This window comes from Leptosomus discolor, chromosome 1 (genome assembly GCF_034619465.1).
Source record: "Leptosomus discolor isolate bLepDis1 chromosome 1, bLepDis1.hap2, whole genome shotgun sequence".
Taxonomy (NCBI): Eukaryota; Metazoa; Chordata; class Aves; order Leptosomiformes; family Leptosomidae; genus Leptosomus; species Leptosomus discolor.
This window is the reverse complement of record NC_141391.1, coordinates 11,040,283-11,061,370: the sequence shown is the minus strand read 5'-3', so window position 1 is coordinate 11,061,370 and position 21,088 is coordinate 11,040,283. Positions and strand designations below refer to the sequence as shown.

General features: G+C 40.0%; 1 protein-coding gene across 2 annotated transcripts in view; it reads right to left on the bottom strand.

The window, feature by feature from the left end:
- The window catches only part of FAT3 (FAT atypical cadherin 3), a 330,777-nt gene that overhangs the window by 64,768 nt on the left and 244,921 nt on the right, over positions 1 to 21,088 (bottom strand). For both annotated transcript variants that reach the window (XM_086481717.1, XM_086481718.1), the window contains exons 7-9: positions 18,384 to 18,659; positions 16,595 to 16,805; positions 7,129 to 11,202 (exon numbers count right to left, since the gene is read on the bottom strand). In XM_086481717.1, coding sequence (XP_086337843.1) covers positions 7,129 to 11,202; positions 16,595 to 16,805; positions 18,384 to 18,659 — 4,561 coding nt within the window. The remainder of the gene's footprint in view (positions 1 to 7,128; positions 11,203 to 16,594; positions 16,806 to 18,383; positions 18,660 to 21,088) is intronic.

Below are 21,088 nucleotides of genomic sequence, written 5' to 3'. Positions count from 1 at the left end.
TATCACCCCCCGAACGTCTTGTATGAAAGTGAACCAATAACTTTCAGCGGAAACAAAATCCATTTAGTAGTGCTGAAGATGATCTCTTGTTTAGTTCCCCATCAGGGCAATCAAATTCAAACTGTGAACAATCAATAGTCCTCTCAGGCTGGTACAATTGTCTTTCCACTTAGTCTCGGGAGAGGATGTAATACACCGTAGCTCTTGTTACCAAGACAATTTCATTAGCTGTTGATTATGCAATCAAGGACTGGAAGTGGGTTCTATTAAGGAATCCTCTAATGAAAGCTTTATCATACAGCTGCGTCGTTCTTCTGCTTATTAAAATTCCAGTTTTAAAAAAAGTTTACATGACACAGGAAGACACATTAGTATTAAATAGTCCTAACGAGAGGTCATTTGAGGAGCAGTTGGAAGATAAGCAGTACAATTAGATCAAATGTATTCAAGAATGAAAGCTGGTGAAAAGAGTGCAGCAGATTAAGCAGAACAGCTTTTTATCATGCTGTAACGCTGACACTGAACCTGGCAATGTTACTCTTCCACATCACTAAATTGACTGGTGACAAAAGCAGGTTGGGAGAGGGAAAGTTTTGGTCCACATCATCCTCAGGAAGGAAGGAAGGACATGTTACATGCAGAAAGGTACAATAATCAAGGCGGGCACAGCTGTTGTTAATGTTTCTAACAGCTATTTACTCTTTCATTTTAAATGGTACAGTTCCCTGCCTGTTCCATGAAGACACCACCTTCAATTACCTTTCTCTGAGCCCAGTCTCAACCCCCTGTCAGAGTCGACAGTAAAATCTTTTAAACCAATGTTGTGGTTTAACCCCAGCCAGCAGCTAAGCCCCATGCAGCTGCTTGCTCACACCCCCTGTGGGATGAGAAAGAAAATTGGAAAGTAAAAGTGCAGAAACTCGTGGGTTGAGATAAAGTCAGTTTAATGGGGAAAGCAGAAGCTGCTTGTGTAAGCAAAGCAAAATAAGGAATTCATGGCAGGTGTTCACCCATTTCCAGAAGAGCAGGGCTCCATCGCCTGTAACAGTTACTTGGCAAGACAAATTTCATCACTCTGAACATCCCGCCTTCCTCCAGCCTTTATTGCTGAGCATGACGTCATATAGCATTGGTCGTCCCTTTGGTCACTTGGGGTCAACTGTCCCAGCTGTGTCCCCTCCCAACTCCTTGTGCACCCCCAGCCCACTCGCTGGTGGCATGGTGTGAGGAGCAGAAAAGGCCTTGGTTTTGTGTAAGTAGTGCCCAACAACAGCTAAAAGATCTCTGTAGTATCAACACTGTTTTGGTCACTAAACCAAACATAGCACCATACCAGCTGCTATGCAGAAAATTAATTCTAAACCAGTAAAGCCAGCTGCCTAGTCTTCTGTGCCCAGCGTCTAACATAACCTTGGTCTGTAAAAACATATTTGCACATTTAATAATTTAGGGTAGAGCACTATAGTCATAGCAAACTCATCTGCTACAGAAACTGAGTGAGGACATAGAAAAAAGCATCACACTGTTCCACTGAGTGTAACTTTAATTCCAGCTAACCTGCTACTAGCTCTTTCCCCACCATATGAAGCTTTTTGCTGTGCTCTCTCATGCAGAAATGCAATTGAAGAACTACTTTCCATGTTGCTCATGTATAAAAGTGGTATAAAAATATTAAGGGAATGCTTAGTCTTTCTTGTAACAGGATCAAGAATGTCAAGCATGCTAGTGTAGTTTTGCTTAGAAATTATTCAGGGTCCTGACATGTGTCATGGGATCTGTCCAAGCTCAATGAAAGACCAAGTTCTTAAACCTTCCTCTCTAGTATTTGTGTTGAATGTTTGAGTAAATAAGTAATTTAAAAAAAATCCAAAGCTGAATTTATTTGAGTTGCCTCTGCTGTCAAGCTATTAGGTGTCACTGTTGTTGCTTCTGGTGCCACAATCCTGTCAGTTCCCAGGGACCTTCTTAGTGAAAAAACAAGGCAGAGAAGAGCTGAACCTGAAACTGAGCTTAAAACCAAGCAAAAAAATCCTAATGCATATTTCATACCTTCTTTCTACATCAAAAAGCAGAAAAGAGGTCACAGGCTGTAATCTATGCCTTCTTCGTTAGCTACCAATGACAAGATACACTGGTTTCTATCTAATATGAAAACTAAGTCAGTTGAAACAGGCTGAGCAAATCTTTTTTGTTAAGCATCACCACTTGTGCTAGCTGTAACTGTGTCAAAAAAGCACATTGTAATGAATAAGATTTCCAGAAAATTAGTCAGACAAGCATTATAATTATAAAAGGCCCTCTAATCATAGAGAGCACAAAACTGATATATAAACACAGATACTTTCTGTTGATAGAAAATCAACTTTTTCTATCACTGATTTCTGTGACAGTCTGGAATAATCATAAGAGGACTCAGTTAAACCTTCTTTAATCTGTTGTGTGATATAAACCCACGTTTCTCCCAAAGAAGGTTACACAGTATGTCAATGTGCACTACAGGCCAGATCCGAATAGAATTCAAGGAAATGAGAATCTGTCCATTGACTTGAGTCTTAATGTGACTTCAAAGAAGGTAGATCCCTGCTGACTGACATTAAATTCTCTCTATTCAGTTCAACACCAGCATAAAAAAGCTTAACTCTTGTATATAAAAGGCTGTAATGTTGTCATAGTGAGTTTAATGTTGTAAACCATTAATAAAAATGGTCTTAAATATTCTTATTTAGCTTTGTGATATCAATCAGTGCTTTGCTGCATATTAGTCCTTTTGTAAAAGGAAATGATTAACCGTTCTGACCAAGTATAAAGCAATACACTCAAGGTATGGGTACCCCATTGCTAAGAAGAGAGGAAAGGTAAAATCTAATTAAAATCAGCTGGTGGCTTTTATGGCTGCCAGTAACACTAGCTTGGAGCAATTTTAAAATCACTGTTGCTTTGTTGTCGATGAAATGGCTTTTAAATCACATAGAAATTTGGGGAGTATATATCAAAAAAAGGTCCTTGGGAGCCTTTTTCCCCTCTTTTACTCCACTAGAAGAGGATCTATTTGAATGACCAAGAAACCTGTGCAATAATCAGCAAACATGTGTAACAGTTTATCTGCATGCCTTTTTCATTAGTCCTACCTTTAATTTTTTTTTGCTTCTCAGGACTCGTTATATACTTTGCTGATGGAAGACAATGGTGGAAGTTGTACTATGAAGTGTAACAGAAGTAATAAGATGTAAATGCTAACATACCATCAAGGAAATATTCTTAAAAAAGAAAAAGCAAAAAAATCCACACTGTGGCCCAGGGAACTATTTTCTAGTACTTATACATATGTCTTGACGCAAATCTCATTCTGCAGTGATTAATTAACTTTTTCACTAATATATGTAAGCAGATTCAGATTCCTAGGGGCATTCTAATTAATTAGTTTTTTCACTCTGAATAATGTAGCTTTTCTAAATGGAAGCCTTCTGACTGCATGTATTAATGGATTCTTTAAAATCTTTTGGCAGTTTTCTTATGTTCTACTTTGAATGTCACAACAGTGAAGTGCTAGCTACAAAAAACACTCCAGTAACTTTTTAGAAAGGCTTTGAGGCTAAAAGAATCAGCATTATCTTTTATCTTTTGTTACTTGAAGTTTAAATAATGCTCTCCCTCCCTCCCTAGTCAGCAAATAGTACAAAGCCAAATCAAGCTCAAGTTTAAGTAAAGAAAGAAAACAGCCAGATACAAATGAAATGCAGAGACAGAGTGATCCAAAATAAACAAATCCTGACACACATCATTACTAAAGCACACACAGAAGGAATTATAACGGCTAAAAGGGAACTGAAAACTAGAAGCCAACAGTATCAGTCTTCACTGCAACGTCCCGATCTGGGAGGGGGAACTGAATATTTACTAACTTAGTTAGTTAGTTTCTTTCTTACATTTATGCCTTTATTTAGATACTTTAAACTCCCAATTAGAACTCCAGGCATTTGCATCACATAAAATCAATAGGTTTATCCTCCACTCCCAGTTTAAGATGCTGTATGTTTACCGAGCTGCCAAAATGATATACCCAATCCTCTTAACTTTACTATTGTAAAATTGAAGACACTTCTTCAGCCTGCAGCACAAGTCCTCCCCAAACACTGAAATATCCATTTCTCCAGGACTTCAGGATCTCAAATACAAAATAAAACCAAACAAAACCCATCACTTTGCTCATACTGGTCAATCAACCCAGCAAAAATCCTACTGTGTACAATACTAGTTCTTTCTTCCAAAATGCACTGTCCATCTTCCTTGTATTCAGCTGAACTAAGCTTAAAGACTGTTGTCTGTCCTTAGATTTACGTGCCAGATGGAGTCTAATTAACATCACTGAGGAACACAAAACACTTTACTGTACCTAAGTCTTAGCAACTGACATTCTTCTGGTGGCTTTCTGTAGTTTACCGCTGTTAAATCTCAGCAGTATCTACTTGGGTCTAAGCTGCCTAAACATCCTAGCTAAACATCAGCAGAGCCCTGGTTTTAGCCAAACTGCCTCAAATGGTATAGGTAATGACCTCAAATGAGCTTTCAAAAGAAAGCTACTGTGCTCCCTAAGTGCATTTGTGTCACCTGCGCTTCCTATTGATTTTCTATTAAGATTTATATGTAGTGCTTTTGCTTTGTGAATATCTTCAGCTGCCATCAAACTACAAGTAACAAAGGGTAACTACACAACTTTTCCCCCCACCATCAAATGCAGATGAAGGCGGATTTGAAAATGGTAACTACTTGCCAGTAAACATGGAAACCAATCTTAAACTGAAGGAGTTCAAACCAGAATAAATATTTATCCACCAGAATGTATCTACCCCTTTTCAAAGTTGACCAGAGGACTGCAATAAGCGTTTGTATTTCTCAAAAGAGTGCAAAGGACTCTTCAGTGATTACATCTGACCCAGAATGTTTATTTCTTTCATCTCCTAACTGATGATTTTTTTCATCTCTTTTCTGTATGCTACTTTTGTCCAGGTGCATTTGCACAAAGCTGAGTTTGGTGGATCCACATGTATTTCTCATAATTTGCTTTCTTCTCCCTCTTTGTCAGTGTCCTGTTTTTCCTCAGAGTTTGTTTATTGTATTCACAGAAGTTTCTATTGCTCAAAATGCCTCCACAAAGCCACAGTATTTGAATAATCATCTAGCTAATCCGATTCCATGAAATATTCAAGTGCAGCTCCTGAGCTCAACTTGAGGCAAAGTGTGAACAGACCATTTCATTAGCTAAACTATACTTTAATGTGTTTCAACATTTTAATCAAAAGAAGGTAATTTCTTCTTCTGCATTTCTCAAATACAAAGGATATATTCAAAGATGGGAATTTTTGAGCTCAAACACTTCAGGAATTGTACAGTAGGTACTACAGAAAATTTTGGGCTTTGACATCCAATGTTTTCAAAAACTAAAATACCAGCAAAATATCTGACACATTTTGAACTGTGATAGAAATTAAGGTACAGAATGATCTATAATTTTTGAGTCACACGGGATAGTTATTCAAAAGTCCAGTTTTTGCTAAATTAACTGCATAGGGACATGAAGAAAACATTATTATGTAACTAAAAGCACAATTCATTATAAGAGACGACTGAAATACTTCAGAACAAAGAGAAAAACAGCACCTTCAGCTAATCATCACGATACACTAACATATCTCTGTTACAAACAAGAAGGGATGGCATCTCCTATAGTACTTTCTATACTGGGATCCCTAAACTCCTTCAAATATCACAAATCTCTAGAATGAGGCACTACTTTTAGATATGTGGGAACTGCGGTAACAGCAGTAATGCACCGTGCCTAAAGCCTCCAAATCCTGTGCTTTATCCACAAGACTATTTTTGCCTCTACTTCTAATATCCTACAATACATCACACTATAAGCACATAGTCTTTGCAAACCTTTAAACTGAATTCAAACTTCCAAGTAAATGGTCAGAATGAATTTCTAGTTGCTTTAAAAACTATGCTACTTCTGATGAGTAGCACAAGCAATCTATAGCTAACTGGAATATCACACCTCTCCCTACACACTATCCCACAGCCATTTACAATTTGATAGATAACAAAGGGGTAGGAGTCTTACCTCCAGAGCAAAATATACAAATTGTTATCCTGTTAGTTAGGTAACTTTTGCCAATAGCCTGCTTCCTACATGCAGCCTTGTGTAACTCTAATCCCACAGGTGAGAAAAATGTGAATTTGTCCAATAATGTGGTTATTACTAGGTAACTAATACTAGCTCCTGGATTGTGAAGGTTGGGGGGGAGTGACAAAGTTGTTCCCTTTGGACAATGCAAGCTGTAGGCAAAATAATAACTGCAGCCCCCCATCACTTATAACACACTCAAACAAAAGCCAGTCTGAATCTAGGAGAAAAGATTTATAATAAATTTGCACAATAGGAAAGAGTAATGTTACCACACTTTGAAAAATATGCTAGTAATGTAATCAAAATTGCCTTATACTGTACATAACAATGCAAGGCAGCTAACCAGTGCTTCTAAGTGGATTACTATTTCCCTGGCCAGAAATTTGTGTGGGTAAGAAATGGCATCACCCCACTCCTTCCAATGTAAAACTAATTCCTTCTCCCTCCGCCCCCCTGCCCCAACAGTGGTATTTCAAAGTGGCTCCTGCATGTACCCTCCTATCTCAAAAAGAAAAATGCTACTTCAAAAAAAGAGTAAATGCTTGGATTTTCTCCTTAAGAATAAAATATTCTTCTTCCCTTGGTTGAAATATTAAGTCATGATGGTTTCCAAGCTGACACATCAATTTTGATGGGTTGATGGGTCACACTACATTGCACTGCAGCAAATCATGAAGCATTAATCTTGGAAATTAGAGAGAGAATAACACAGACAGACACACACACACACTCCCTTTCCCTCTTTCCAGCTTTGCTAGTTGCTGTAAATTCTGTCCAAATTAAAAAAAAAAAAAAAAAAAAAAAATCAGAGAGATGCAATATCACTGATTCACAGTGATAATTTAGCTGAAACCCTGCTACACATTCACCTAAAACTGGACACATGCAGAGTTCTTCAGTAAAGCTGCTTTTGGGAAGAAAGCATGCAAGTTGTTTCTTACCTGTAATATGGTAGCTAACCTGCCGGTTGACATCAGATGTGTCTTCATCCCAGGTGCTAAGAACAGCCACAACTTCCCCTGGAGGGTCACTCTCCTTCACTGACCCTCTGTACACCTCATGCTCAAAGACGGGTGCATTATCATTTATATCCGTCACAGTAACTGAGACCAAGGTGGTTGATGACAAGGATAAAGCTTCCCCCAGATCTGAGGCCACTACTGCAAAGGTGAAAGCAGGATCCTTTTCATGGTCCAGATCCTTCAGTGTGCTGATCCAGCCACTGTTGCTATCAATGGTAAATGCTTCTGTGATCTTCTCCAGCTCCGATTCCACCGCAAGTGTATAGGTGACCTGCCCATTTGCACTCGAGTCTGCATCAACTGCTTTAACTTGCATAAGTTTGGTTCCTATAGGCATCCCTTCCATTATTATAGCGTCATAGCTAGCTGTTTCAAACATGGGCTTGTTGTCATTTACATCCAATACCTTAACCTCCACATCCACAGTCAACACAATGTCTACTTTGTCTAACTGAATGGTGGCCGCAACTTTGAAGTGAAAAGCGGGATTTGTCTCGTGGTCAAGTCTCTTATCGAGTTTTATGAGCCCAGTGTCTTGCTCTATGATGAAAACCCCACCTTTGTTGTTTTCAGTCAGCTCACCATTAACTGTGCTATACAAAGCACCCTGATTAGGCAAAACATGCAGAATGTCAATAGTACTACCTATGAGGGTGTCTTCTGCTACGGTAAAAGAATACTGGGGTTGAGAAAAGGAAGGCAAAATAGTTTCTGGGGGTAAAACATGGATGTAGACAGGAATAAGGGAATGCTTTACAGGAATGCCACCATCAACTGCTTTGACAAAAAATGACAGAACTGTGTTTTTCAGCTGGTTAAAACTACCCTTGGTGACCATCCATCCATTGTCGGGATCTATTTCAAGCAGATCAGCTACTGAAACAGAGGCTTCACTATACAGAGAATAGGTAATTCTGGAATTGGCTCCATCATCTGGATCTACTGCTTGCACTTGGGTCACCAAGTAACCTTTCCCAACATCTGCTTTGACGCTTGCTCTGTATTCGACCGTCATAAATTGAGGAGTGTTGTCATTCTCATCCACTACTATCACTCTCACAGTGCAAAATGTAGTCCTGCCACCTCCATCAAGGGCTCTCAAAAATATGCCGATATCACTTTCCAGTGGGTTCTCCCGGTCTAACTTCTCAGTTGTCAGAATCTGCCCATTGCTATCAATCAAAAATCGGTCCTTGGCAAAGTCATTTATTATGGAGTAGCTTATCTGGCCATAGATACCTGAATCCCCATCTGTTGCCCTCACATGGATTACCTTAGTTCCAGGAGCAGCATTTTCTCTAACCTCTGCAACATAAACACTCTGCGAAAACACAGGGCTGTAGAGGTTGGCCCCAAGGATCTGTATGTGCACCTGAGCTGTGCTGGTGAACAGCCCGTCTGACACAGAGACATTTAGGCTGTACATGGGCTCCATCCTCTGTTTGCGATGGTTGGAAAGGGTGATAACACCACTCTTGCTGTCCATTATAAAACTAGTCCGATCATTACCTGATAAGATACTGTACTCCAGTCTGTCAAAATCAGAGCTGTCGGCATCAGAGGCTTGGACGCAAGTCACAAAATGACCCCGAGGTGCCAGTTCACTCACATACGATTCATATATTAACTGATTAAAAACTGGAGGGTTGTCATTCATATCTGTTATTGAGATACTAACAAGAACCTCACTGCTTAGTGGTGGGAATCCATTATCGGTTGCTCTGACTTTCAAGCTGCATTGCTGTATGAGTTCATGATCCAGCATTCGGGCTGTCAGAATTAGGCCACTGGTGCTGTCTATATGGAAATAGTCTGTGCTGTTAAAGGTGTCCTGCACTATCTGATACTGCACAATCTTGTTATTGTCAGAGTCAGCATCAAAAGCAACAACCTGCAGTACAGGAGTCCCAATCAAAGATGCTTCAGATAAAGTAGCATTATAAGCTGACTGATCAAAAACTGGAGGATTATCATTGACATCATTAATTATCAAGTCCACAGTGACCTCAGCTCGAGCACCAGTGAGGGCATCGCTGGCTCGCACCATCAGCTTGAAAAGAGAATTTATTTCATAGTCCAGTGGGCTGATGACACTCAGAACTCCAGTATCAAAGTCGATATTAAACTGATTGTAGGGATCTCCATCGACAATGATATAAATGATACCCTGGCCTTCTGGACTGGTTGCATTTATGCTTAAAATTGGTGTGTGCATTTCCACATCTTCATTGACGGAAGCTGTATAGAAGGGTTTGTCAAATACAGGCATCGCTTTGTTAACAATAGTAATGGGGAGCTCTACCGAAGCAGACAATGATGGGTTACCACCATCTTTTGCAAGAATGACAACCAAATATTCTATATTGGACAAATCAGAATTGAAGGCTTCTTTTAAAGTGACGCTACCAGATCCTCTATCAATTTCAAAATGTCCGTAGTCTTCCTTCAGAAGATATGACACCTCACCATTTTCACCCCTATCTTTATCAATAGCCGTCACTCGATATATCAGGGTACCAGGCTCAGCATCAACTTGCACAGCAGCATAGTATGGAAGCCCCACGAACACCGGGGCATTGTCATTTATGTCCTCAATGTAAACCCTCACCACCACTCGAGCAACACGAAGGTGATCTAGTTCACGGCTTGCTTCCACCACCAACTCATACAGCTCTTGTTCCTCTCGGTCAAAGGGAATGCCAGTTGTCTGAATGACTCCTGAGGTGGACTTGATTTTAAATTTGTTGCCTGGGTTTAATATACTGTATTTCAAAGGCTCATTGAGGCGGTTACCAACAGCATTCACCACAGCAATCTTTGTGATATTAGTGCTGTTTTCTGAGATAGAAGTGGAATAAAAATTCTGTGTGAAATGGAGTCCACTATCCATGGCTTCTTTTACCATTATTGTCACCATAGCAGTGCTATAAAATTTCCCATCAGATACTCTTACTATTAGCATATAATGGTCTTTGGAGAGGCTATTGTTCTTAATGGTGAGAACCCCTGTGCTTGAATCAATTAAAAAATGGTCCATATTACCTTCAATTAGACTATATGTTAGTTCAGGAGGGATCTCTGAATCTGGGTCTGTAGCTTTGACTTTGAGAACCTCAACACCAACATAGGTGGGCAGGAGCAAGACTGTCTCAAATACAGCCTGGCTGAAGACTGGTGGGTTGTCATTGACATCAGTTACCTCAACAGTCACTTCAACTGGGCTCTCTGCTGTAAGCTGGGGATTCCCACTGTCTCTAACATGAACATGGAAGTGGAAGTGGGCTATTGTTTCATGATCTAAATTTGCAATTGTTCTGATTGCACCTGTACTGGAATCTACGGTGAAATACTTTTTTGCAGTAGATTCAACAATCTGGTAGACCAGCAAAGCATTCTGGTTGCTGTCAGCATCAGTGGCACGTATCACGAGGGGACTGTTATTTGCACTCCGGACTATGCTATTTACAGGCGCAGCTTCACTTATGCTGCCTGAGTATTGAGAGAAGAGAAAAACTGGTGGGTTATCATTTTCATCAACAATCTGAATGTTCACAGTGGCATTTGATGCCATGCCTGCCATATTTGTTGCCTGTACGATGAGCTGATAGAAGGAAGCACGTTCATAATCAAGGGCCTTTTGACTGGTGATCACTCCAGAATATGGGTTTATAGTGAAGACTCCATCCACATTCCCATCTTTAACCTCATAAACTAACGTGGACTGACTGATTGCAGAGAGAGAGATGACAGAAGTACCAATATCCACATTCTCATTAACCTCCGCTTGGTATTCTTTGAGGGTGAACTTAGGGTGGGAGTTATCTGCCATCGTCACAGATATCCGTACAATTGCTGTTGCAGACAGTGGTGGAGAACCTTGATCAGCCACTTTGACTGACAAAACAAACTGTCCCATTGTGGTTAAATCTGGCTCCTTCAGTAATGTAATGATCCCTAAAACTGGTTCAATCTTGAACGTGTTTCCTGTGTTTCCTAAAACACAAATATTGGAAGCAAATTAGAAATTAAATACAATGCATTTCATGATAATTTAAACCAGGAGCAATCAGCTGCAATTTATTAAATGCAGTTATTGAAAAAAACCGTAAGAACATAGAAGAATTTCAAAGGCCCTTCCAACCACCCTTTCCGAAAATCAAGTATCTCTGTAGATGGTATAAGTGTTCAAACCTTCAGAAACCCAGGCTCTGCCTTCTGTATCCTGATTCTGACATCAACAGCTGAGCAAGTGCCAGATGTACATTACACCTACTGAAGTAGGAGAACGCATCCCTAAATTACGGGAATTAGTCAAATACGTGTACACCTAAGGCAAAGAAACTAGATCAGAGGCTAACAAGCCAATTACATGACAAATGGATAACAACTCAGGCTCTTAATTGAAGGGGATATTAAGCAACTGTAGAGAAGATTACAGTAGTTCAAGACTCAAAGGACTGAATATAAGAAGGTTAAAGTGGTATTTAGAAAAATAAAATAGAACAAATAGCACAGAAAAGAGATTTAAGTATCTTGTGGCACAAAGGTTTATCATATGATCTCTGAGGAGGATGAATCTAGATGAATGAGATTTAGCAGAAAATGTCATGAAATGTCTGTTATAACATGAAAGCAGGGATAAAGCATGGAACCTAGATGACCTTTAGAGGTCCCTTCCAACCCAATACATTCTATGATTCTATGATTCTATATTACTCACTGCATAAATGTGAAAACTGAGTTTGAATCAAGGACCTTTTTTGGGGTCTTCTTTTCTTTTTAGTCTATTTGCCAACTTCTTTAGCAAGACAGATTAAAAACTTTTTTTGCCCCAGTTTTCACTGGCAACCTCTCTCCTCACAGCTCTCAAGTTAATGGCCCACAAGACGGGGACCAGGGAGACAAAGTCCCTGTGTCCTGTAAGTGAGGACAAGGTTCAGGACCATCTGAAGCACCTGAACATACACAAGTCCATGGGACCTGATGAGATGCATCCCAGAGTCCTGAGGAAATTGGCTGATGCAGTTGTCAAGCCACTCTCCAGGACATTTGAAAAGTCATGGCAGTCAGGTTAAGTCCCTAGTGACTGGAAGAAAGAAAACATTATGCCCATTTTTAAAAGGCTAGAAAGGAGAACCCTGGGAACTACAAACCTGTCAGCCTCACCTCTGTGCCTGGGAAGATCATGGAACAGATCCTCCTAGAAGATATTCTAAGGCACATGGAGGACAGGGACACGATTCAAGACAGTCAGCACGGCTTTACTAGGGGCAAAAGTCCTTCCTGACCAACCTAATGGCTTTCTACAATGGAGTGACTTCATCAGTGGACAAGGGAAGAACTATGGATGCCATCTATCTAGACTTCTGCAAGGTCTTTGATGGTTCTCCACAACATCCTTCTCTCTAAGTTGGAGAGATACAGGTTCGATGGGTGGACTGTTCAGTGAATAAAGAATTGGCTGGATGGTCGCATCCAGAGAGTAGTGGTCAATGGCTCGATGTCCAGACGGAAAACAGTGACAAGTAGTGTCCCTCAGGGGCCCATACTGGGACCAGTGCTGTTTAATATCTTCATTAATATTCATATTCATATTGACAGTGGCATTGAGGGCATCCTCAGCAAGTTTGCTGATGACACCAGCTGGGTGGTGCAGTCGATATGCCAGAGGGATGGGATGCCATCCAGAGGGACCTGGACAGGCTGGAGAGGTGGGTCCAGGTGAACCTCATGAGGTTCAACAAGGCCAAGTGCAGGGTCCTGCACCTGGGCTGGGGCAACTGCTGGTATCAATACAGGCTGGGAGAAGACATCCTACAGAGCAGCCCTGTGGGAAAAGACTTGGGGGTACTGCTGGATGAAAAGCTGGACATGAGCCACCAATGCGCAACTGCAGCCCAGAAGGCCAATCGCATCCTGGGCTGCATCAGCAGAAGTGTGGCCAGGAGATCGAGAGAGGTGATTCTGCTCCTCTACTCTGCCCTGGTGAGACCCCACCTGCAGTACTGCATCCAGCTCTGGAGCCCCCAACAGAAGAAGGACGTGGAGCTGTTGGAGCGTGTCCAGAGGAAGGCCATGAAGATGACCAGAGGGCTGGAGCACCTCTCCGATGAAGACAGGCTGAGAGAGTTGGGGTTGTTCAGCCTGGAGAAGAGAAGGCTCCGGGGGGACTTTATATCGACTTTCCAGTATCTGAAAGGGGCCTATAGGAAGGCAGAGGAAGAACTGTTCACAAGGGTTTGTAGCGATAAGACAAGGGGTAATGGTTTTAAGCTAGAAAAGGGTAGATTTAGGTTGGACGTGAGGAAAAAGTTCTTTAATATGAGGGTGATGGATCACTGGAACAGGTTGCCCAGAGAGGCAGCGGAAGCCCCATCCCTGGAGACATTCAAGGTCAGGCTTGTTGGGGCTCTGAGCAACCTGACCTAGTTGGAGATGTCCCTGCTTATTGTAGGGAGTTGGACTAGATGACATTTAGAGGTCCCTTCCAACCCAATACATTTCATGATTGTATGATTCTATATCACTGACTGCAAAAAGGTGAAAACTGAGTTTGAATGAAGTTCTTTGAGTCAAATAATCAAAGAGGTTTTTTGGGTCTGAGTTTTGGGGGTCTTTTGTTCTTTTTAGTCTATTTGCCAACTTCTTCTTTAGCAAGACAGATTAAAAACTTTTGATAGGTATCCTCACCCTGTAATTAGAGATCACTTTTATTAGGCACCTGTATTTTGCTGGTTCTTTGAGTGCCTCCTTAAAGTAGAGGATTCGGCGTCTGTATATGGCATGTATAAGCGTACAGATACTTTTTTCTGAATTTGATTCTAAATACAAACAGCATGTACTGAGTTACTGTGATTCCCATCATTAGAACATGCTCCTGCTATTGTAATTTACACTTTAAAACCTAGAAGTGCTTCCAATCTACAGTCAAGCATGCATCTATGACCTGAAAGAAACATGTCCCAGGTAACTGGTGATAAACAAGAGATTTCCTTTTAATGGTGATTGTTACAGGTGCTGTGCACAGAGCAGTAAATGTGAAAATTGTAGCTGGAATACCAAATACATGGAATCCTAAATGAAGCGAGTTAATGTGAACTATTTTAAAGATGTGATTCACTATCTGTCGTAAATTCTGGGGCTTGGAGGCTAATTTAAGCCACGTACCACTGTATGCAGTTCACTACTGGTAATCGCTCTCTATTTATATCCATCCTTTTAGATCAGCAAAGTTTACTTTACTAACTGAAACAAAAATTGTGCTATTCACTGAGGAGCTGAGATTCTTCCAGAGCTACAAATTCTCATGAAGATCACAGTATCTGTCACATTTGCAGACACTACAAATGCTGCTGCAGCTATTTTGTCAGCGCTTGGTGATACAAATAATTTTTAGCCACTGACTGCCACATGTAAGGCCAGAGCTGGTTCTTCTCCTTTAGGAATTTCTTATGAAATTACACAAAAGCTACTTTCTTTACCAACTGCTCTCTTCACATGTACGGTGACGTAAGTAATTTCCCTGAATGAAAGGGATGTGTACAATTTGAATGCTGCAGTTAAAATCAGTATCCTCAACTGCAGATTTTATGGATCATAGAAACTACAGCAGCAGTAGACTGAATTGTGATGCTTCTGGGATTGGAACATCTGTGGATAATGAAACTGGGGCAGTGTGTGGCTTATGGTAAATGGAAGTTTGAAGTCTGACACTGCAGGGAGAGCTCATGATGAAACAGGAATGGGCTGTAATGGAAGAGAGTGCCTCTACAAAAGAGAAAAACATACAGACTAAAACGGATCATCTAATAGCAAAAGCATTCTTTCTAATAATCATATTTTTCTGTATGCATCATGTATGATTCTATTACCGGTGTATGGGAGACATACTCCTAGCTCTTTACATTGTGGTGGCACCTATAGGTGATTGGGTTGGAGCCCGTAATAGTAATACGGTGTCAAGAACAAACTGGGAACAGTCTTGAAAAACATTGCCCCAGGAACCTGATCTGGTCTGCTGAGAGTTTGTTCTGTAAGATACAGCATTGTCCTGTCTGAGCATGTGTAAAATTTCCCCTGATCTAAGTTAAAGGCCACTGCAGAATACTGAGAAATAACTGGTAAGAGCAAATGCAGTGCACAAAGGAAATGTCTGGTTTGTAGTGCTAAGATCTTTGTAGGATCACAGGGGTCTACACGCAACACTTTTAGCTGCAAAAGACTTCACCTCCTGGTTTGCTTAAGGGATTCTACTTCCATAGAGCATACAGAGTTAACGACAGAAAAGAGTTCCTTGGGTCTTCTCTAAACTTCATCAGCTTAATGTAAGGTGTGACCTTGAAATATATGAAGTTAAATCAATACGAGATGGCCTAGATATTCTAATTTCATTACTTATTTTTTGTCAGTTAGCCTGTTCCTAACTGCCGTAAGCCATCCTAGCTAGTGACAAGTCTTTACAATAATGTAGGGATAAATAAAGATCCTTCAGGATCAGAGGATAATGCTGGGAAAGGCTTGTGATCTGATTAATATGCGGACAATCTGCAGTATATGAGAGTTCTTTTTAGGGCAATATAGGTTTCAGGTTTTGATATTACAACAATGGAAATATTCTTATTGCTAAAAAAAAAAAAGTAGAAATGAAACATTAAAAAATCCAAAGGTTACAAATTTCTACTTCCTTCTCTCTTTTTCCACGTACCCCTCTTGTATATATGCTAATGCTTTATCTCAGAGATCTTAACTTCAGACCCATACAAGCCAGAGGAAGTTATATTCACTCACATGTGTGGCAGAGATAATGCAAATGGAGGAATGCTTTTGCTGGCACAGATTATGTGGTGAATGTAAATATCCAGAGCTTAACAGCAAAAGCAATTTTAATAGAGTATCACCATGCCCCCTCCTTAGTTTCACAAGAACTTGTGCCATTAAAATGCTACGCTCTGCTGCCAGAAGTTTTTAGGATAGCCCTGGTGTTAGTTTTCATGCTCCTCTGATCTGAATATTGGCAAAGATGCCAGGACATGCCACCTGTCGTGGCATTTGTTTATGGAGGATCCACTCTGTACTAAACTAAAGTCAGCAATTGGAAAACAAGTCACTGGTTGTAGCTTTCAGTTACTATCTTCTGTGGTGGTTTTGAACCAGTGACTTAGAGGTAAAAGGCTCTGTAGCCATCTAGTGAATGTGAATGACATTCTGTTCTGAAAGGTTTTGGGTATGGTAACTTCAAAATAAAAAAGGACCAACAGGAATGTGTCTCCTTTGCCCAGCTCTACAGGAGAAGGTAGACCAAAGAAGTTGACTTGTGTGTCAAGACGAACCACTGCTCTGTGAATGGCATGAATCATGACGCTACATTTTCAGCCTCTGTCCTAACCTGCTTCAATAGTGTAGATGAGCTCTGCATTTTCTCCTTTGTCTTTGTCCAAAGCCGTGACTTGCAAGACTGCTGATCCAACTGCTGCTGATTCAAACACCAAGGCTTCGTACAATGGGCTGGTAAAGTATGGACTATGGTCATTGGAGTCTTCCACATTTACGATGACTCTGGCCAGGTTTCTTCTATAAGGAAACTCTTGATCTCGGACCTATAGAACAAATGCATAATACCCATCTTGATATCCATCTAGTATTACTCATCTGAGCGCTAATAATACTTTCAGTTCTATTTAATACAAAGTAATAAAAAAATCCATGTGTCCCAAAGAACAGTCTAAAATACATTCATACATGAGATGGTAGATAGCAAAATTAAAGGCACAGGAAGAGCTTAGGGACTTTTTTTTCACTTGTGAAAAAATGGATGGCAACTAACCATCGAGACATGATTTTTTAAAAATGGCAATCACATGACATCTTAAATTTGATTTTAGGTTTGCAAGAAATACTTTTTTTTTTTTTTTTAATACGTGCTAAATGGTCATGCCTTTGTCCTGCCATTCCCTTCTTTACAGTATAGAGGCAAATATACCTAGACCTACAAGCAGTTTTACCCACTATGATCAGTCATCTGACAGTCTAGTCCTTGTAGCTGCCAATGGACTTTTTCATCATTATGTATGGACATATTTTTTGAAGATGATCATACCAATAGTAAACAGAGTAGGAATTACCTTAAGAAATGCTGAGCACTCCCAACAGAGGTATTGTTTATCACACCTCTCTTGACCCCATACAAAGCATGTCAGCACTGCTACACTGATAATCCTGCCAATACAATCCTCAAACGTTTGGTTCTTCTTAAATAAAGCAAAAAAACCTATTGTATCATGTGGAGATCAAAACTAAACACAAGGAAATTACCTTTGTCAGCCATGTCTCTCTGTGATTCAGTTTATATTTACTTCTTAGCCTGCTTGCCAAAGGAATTGCAGCTTGTTACTCTGTGAGTTGAGACCCCACTCAGCTCCTGCTTGCTGCACCTCAGAGCAGCTCTCTGATTCCTAGGGTCCCTTGCCCAAAGATGGCCCCGTACCTAACACGTCATGAGCTGTTCCTTCAAAGGTCTCTTGTGCAGGAGTCTGAAGTGGTTAAAGAAAATACTGGACTACAATTTTTAAACAGACTTTTTTTTTTTTTAATTAACCTCCAGTCCATAATATACAACCTCCTCTTGAAAACAGACAGACTTATGTTCTGTAATTTAGGCAAACTGAGCAAAAAATGGTAATTAATTTTTTCTCTGCATATCCAAACATTTGGAAATGTAGATGAAAGCTATTTTGTGTATCAACAGTTTATGTACTGAAACAAATCTGTAAAAGTAAATGATAAAAGAGGCTTGTATTCAGAAAGGCTGTAGCATTCTGTATGGCAAGAAAGCATTTATCTTCCTGTGAATAACTTCTCAAATAACTTGCAGCCTCACTTCAGAAACTCTGAAAATTACCTTGAGTGAGAGGACCAGATGCCAAGAGATTAAATAATTTCCTGCTTGCTATCCCTTGAGATAGTAAATTGTATCATATTCCATACAATGAATTCACAATCAGTTTCCCAAAAAGCCCACATAAAAACCATAAAATAAATACACAAAAGGGAAGGCAAGATGAAATTAATGACTACTTACTGCACTACGAAACCTTTGCTCATGCAAAGACTACGGCATGTATGCACCTGAAGCAGCAGTGATTGTGTCATGAGCCAAGTGAATATTGCATTCTTACCATGACATTAAGGATGTGCTTATCTTGAGCTTCATGGTCTAATCTCTCAGCAGTATAGAGAACTCCAGTGCTGGGATCAATTCTGAATTTTCTCATGCTGACTGTATCGATGCTGCTGTGAATAGTGTAGCTCAACTTATGCTTTTCATCTCTGTCTATAGCTTCAATTTGCAGAATTTCAGTATCGGGGAGGATGTCCTCTGAAATTGTGACATCGTAACTTGGGTGAGAAAATTCGGGGCCATTATCATTGTTATCCAACACTTTGATAAGAACCTACAGTTAATAAAAGAAAAACATTTGAAGTTATTGAAGTCTAGTCAGATTACTGAATAGGCACTTAGATAAATGTAATTTACTTCACATGGCTGATGATGTTATGCTGCTGTATGGTGGGACTAAGAAACATAATTTCATATTAAATGCTTACTGTTCAGATCAAGCAAAATAATAAGGATATGACTCTGGAGGCAAAACGTTCCTAATTATAAGACCTATTCAGAGCCTGAGAAAGAAGTCCATATTTTCAGTATTTATAGACTGGAAAATATTCCTACAATGGTCATAGGAAAGGTTTTTGTCATCCCTTGTAACTGCTCTGGTTACAAGAGACTTCTAGAGCTACTATGGGATTTCCTTTTCCCTTCACTATTAATAAAACTATAAAAAAAATCCTTTTCATGTTACTTAAATCTGCTTTTTAGACAATCAAGATTCGGGTAAATCCTGTGTTCTTTTCTGCCTGATATGTCGCATTGGGATGTACTAGCCACGTCAAATCGTGACAGCAGTGGAGACTGCAAGCTGCTGTTACAGCTTAGGCTGTGTTAGGAATGGTGACACTTGATGAGGTGAGAACAGCAGACATGACCTCATGACCATGCAAGCCCACCCCACACAGATCAATACATACCAGCAAGGACAGGTAATCTCAGGGCACTGGAAGGATTATTTTTATGGTTTCATCCTTGCTCTTCCTTTGCCAGTGATGGTTGTCTTTAGTGCCAACTAATTCACTTTCTCCTCAAACACCTATTTGCCTTCCTTCTGTTGCAGCTTATGCATGGTAGAACTTCTGCTAAAAATGTCAATGAACGCTGCGCCTTTTGCTTCTAGTCTGTCTTTAAAACCTTGGTATTCATCCCTGCTCAAACTTGGAGAGGGGGAAGGTAGCCAGGATGCTGCTGCTGCCTATTACACCCACGTCAGTATATCACAAACTGACCTTGGTAACTAATAAGAATTACTATTTTCCAAGCTTTACCTTTCTAAAGTTAAGTGACTATGCAATGTTATACGAGTGTGGCTCTGATGAGGTTTTGTGTTTTTCACCATTGGAGGAGTCACTCCCTAGAGAAAATTTGCTTTCCAGGCTTTGTATGCTACAGATTATTTTGGACAGCATGGCAGCAAAACCCTCGACAAACTACTTAATACTGAGGGATGAAATGCAAAGAGTGGCCTCTTTTTCAGAACAGGAAACAAAAAGTATCTTTTGCAGAATATGCCTGTGAAAGCACACACCTAATTTTACACTGAGTGAAATGGAACAATCTTTTTATTCAAAGGCTTTGAAATAGGAAATGGTCCAATGAACAACATGGGAAAGGCCACATACAGAATTCTTCTTCAAGACTAGGAGACTTAACCATCTCTCATGATATTTTCTTTGTTGTTCTGAAAAGTGCTTGACTCTTTTTTAAGCAAATATTTTATTACTTTGCCTGATCAAGCCCTGTTCACCCATACTTTCTTGACAGAAGAAAAATACAGTTGTATTTTTACCGCAATATTGCACAAACAGATGTTTGCCACAGAGAGAAATGAAACTTTAGATTTCCATGATATGTAGAAGGGTTTGCAGAACACATTACCAGAAGGAACACGAGCAACTGTAAGCAGCAGTCGTAATGAACTAGCCTGGGAACTGTTTAAAAGACAGCTGAAATAAAATGCTCTGTACGTTAAATGGCATAGGACTTCAAATGTGCATTCTGTACGATTTAATTTTCACCAGATTATGGTACGCCAGAGTGAAGTAGGGTGAAGCCTATATTAAGTTATGCTTCAGTCTTGGACAGATAGTAATAAAATTGGGGGGAAATATACATTGCTGGGCCTATAATAATGATGAAGAGTTACTTAGCTTTTTATATTTGGGTTGTTGCTATACAATATATCAAGGCGTGTTTCTGACCTAACTGAGGAAAATAAAGTCAAACCACTTCTGAAAAATATGTGAAGAAATGAGTTGCAATATATGAAAGAAAGCTGAGGAAAAAATTAAAGACTTCAACTCTACTCTAATGGGACACAGAGCCAGTGCTGAACCACTTTTGTTAGCTTAAGGAAGAGACACTGAAGCAATATGAGTTGGGGATAATCTGATTACAAGTGTTTAATACTGAAAGGCATCTTCTCAAGCAGTTTTGATACCCCCAGCCCTTGCCAAGTACCACTGTAATGTAGCTGGATTATTTTACTGCTGCATTGTTAACGCAGACAACAACAAAATTTATCTTACTTTTTAATTAGTGGCCAAAAACTTTGTCATGTATCATTTTAGATAGTCTAAAGGAGAAGTAAAAACTTTTCAAATGGATTCGATTGAAAATACCAAGAATGTTTGATTCTGCTGATGCTAGTACAACACAGTCTACCTTGAACAAGAAAGGTGCCATGTGAGTGACAGGCTCCTATCTGTG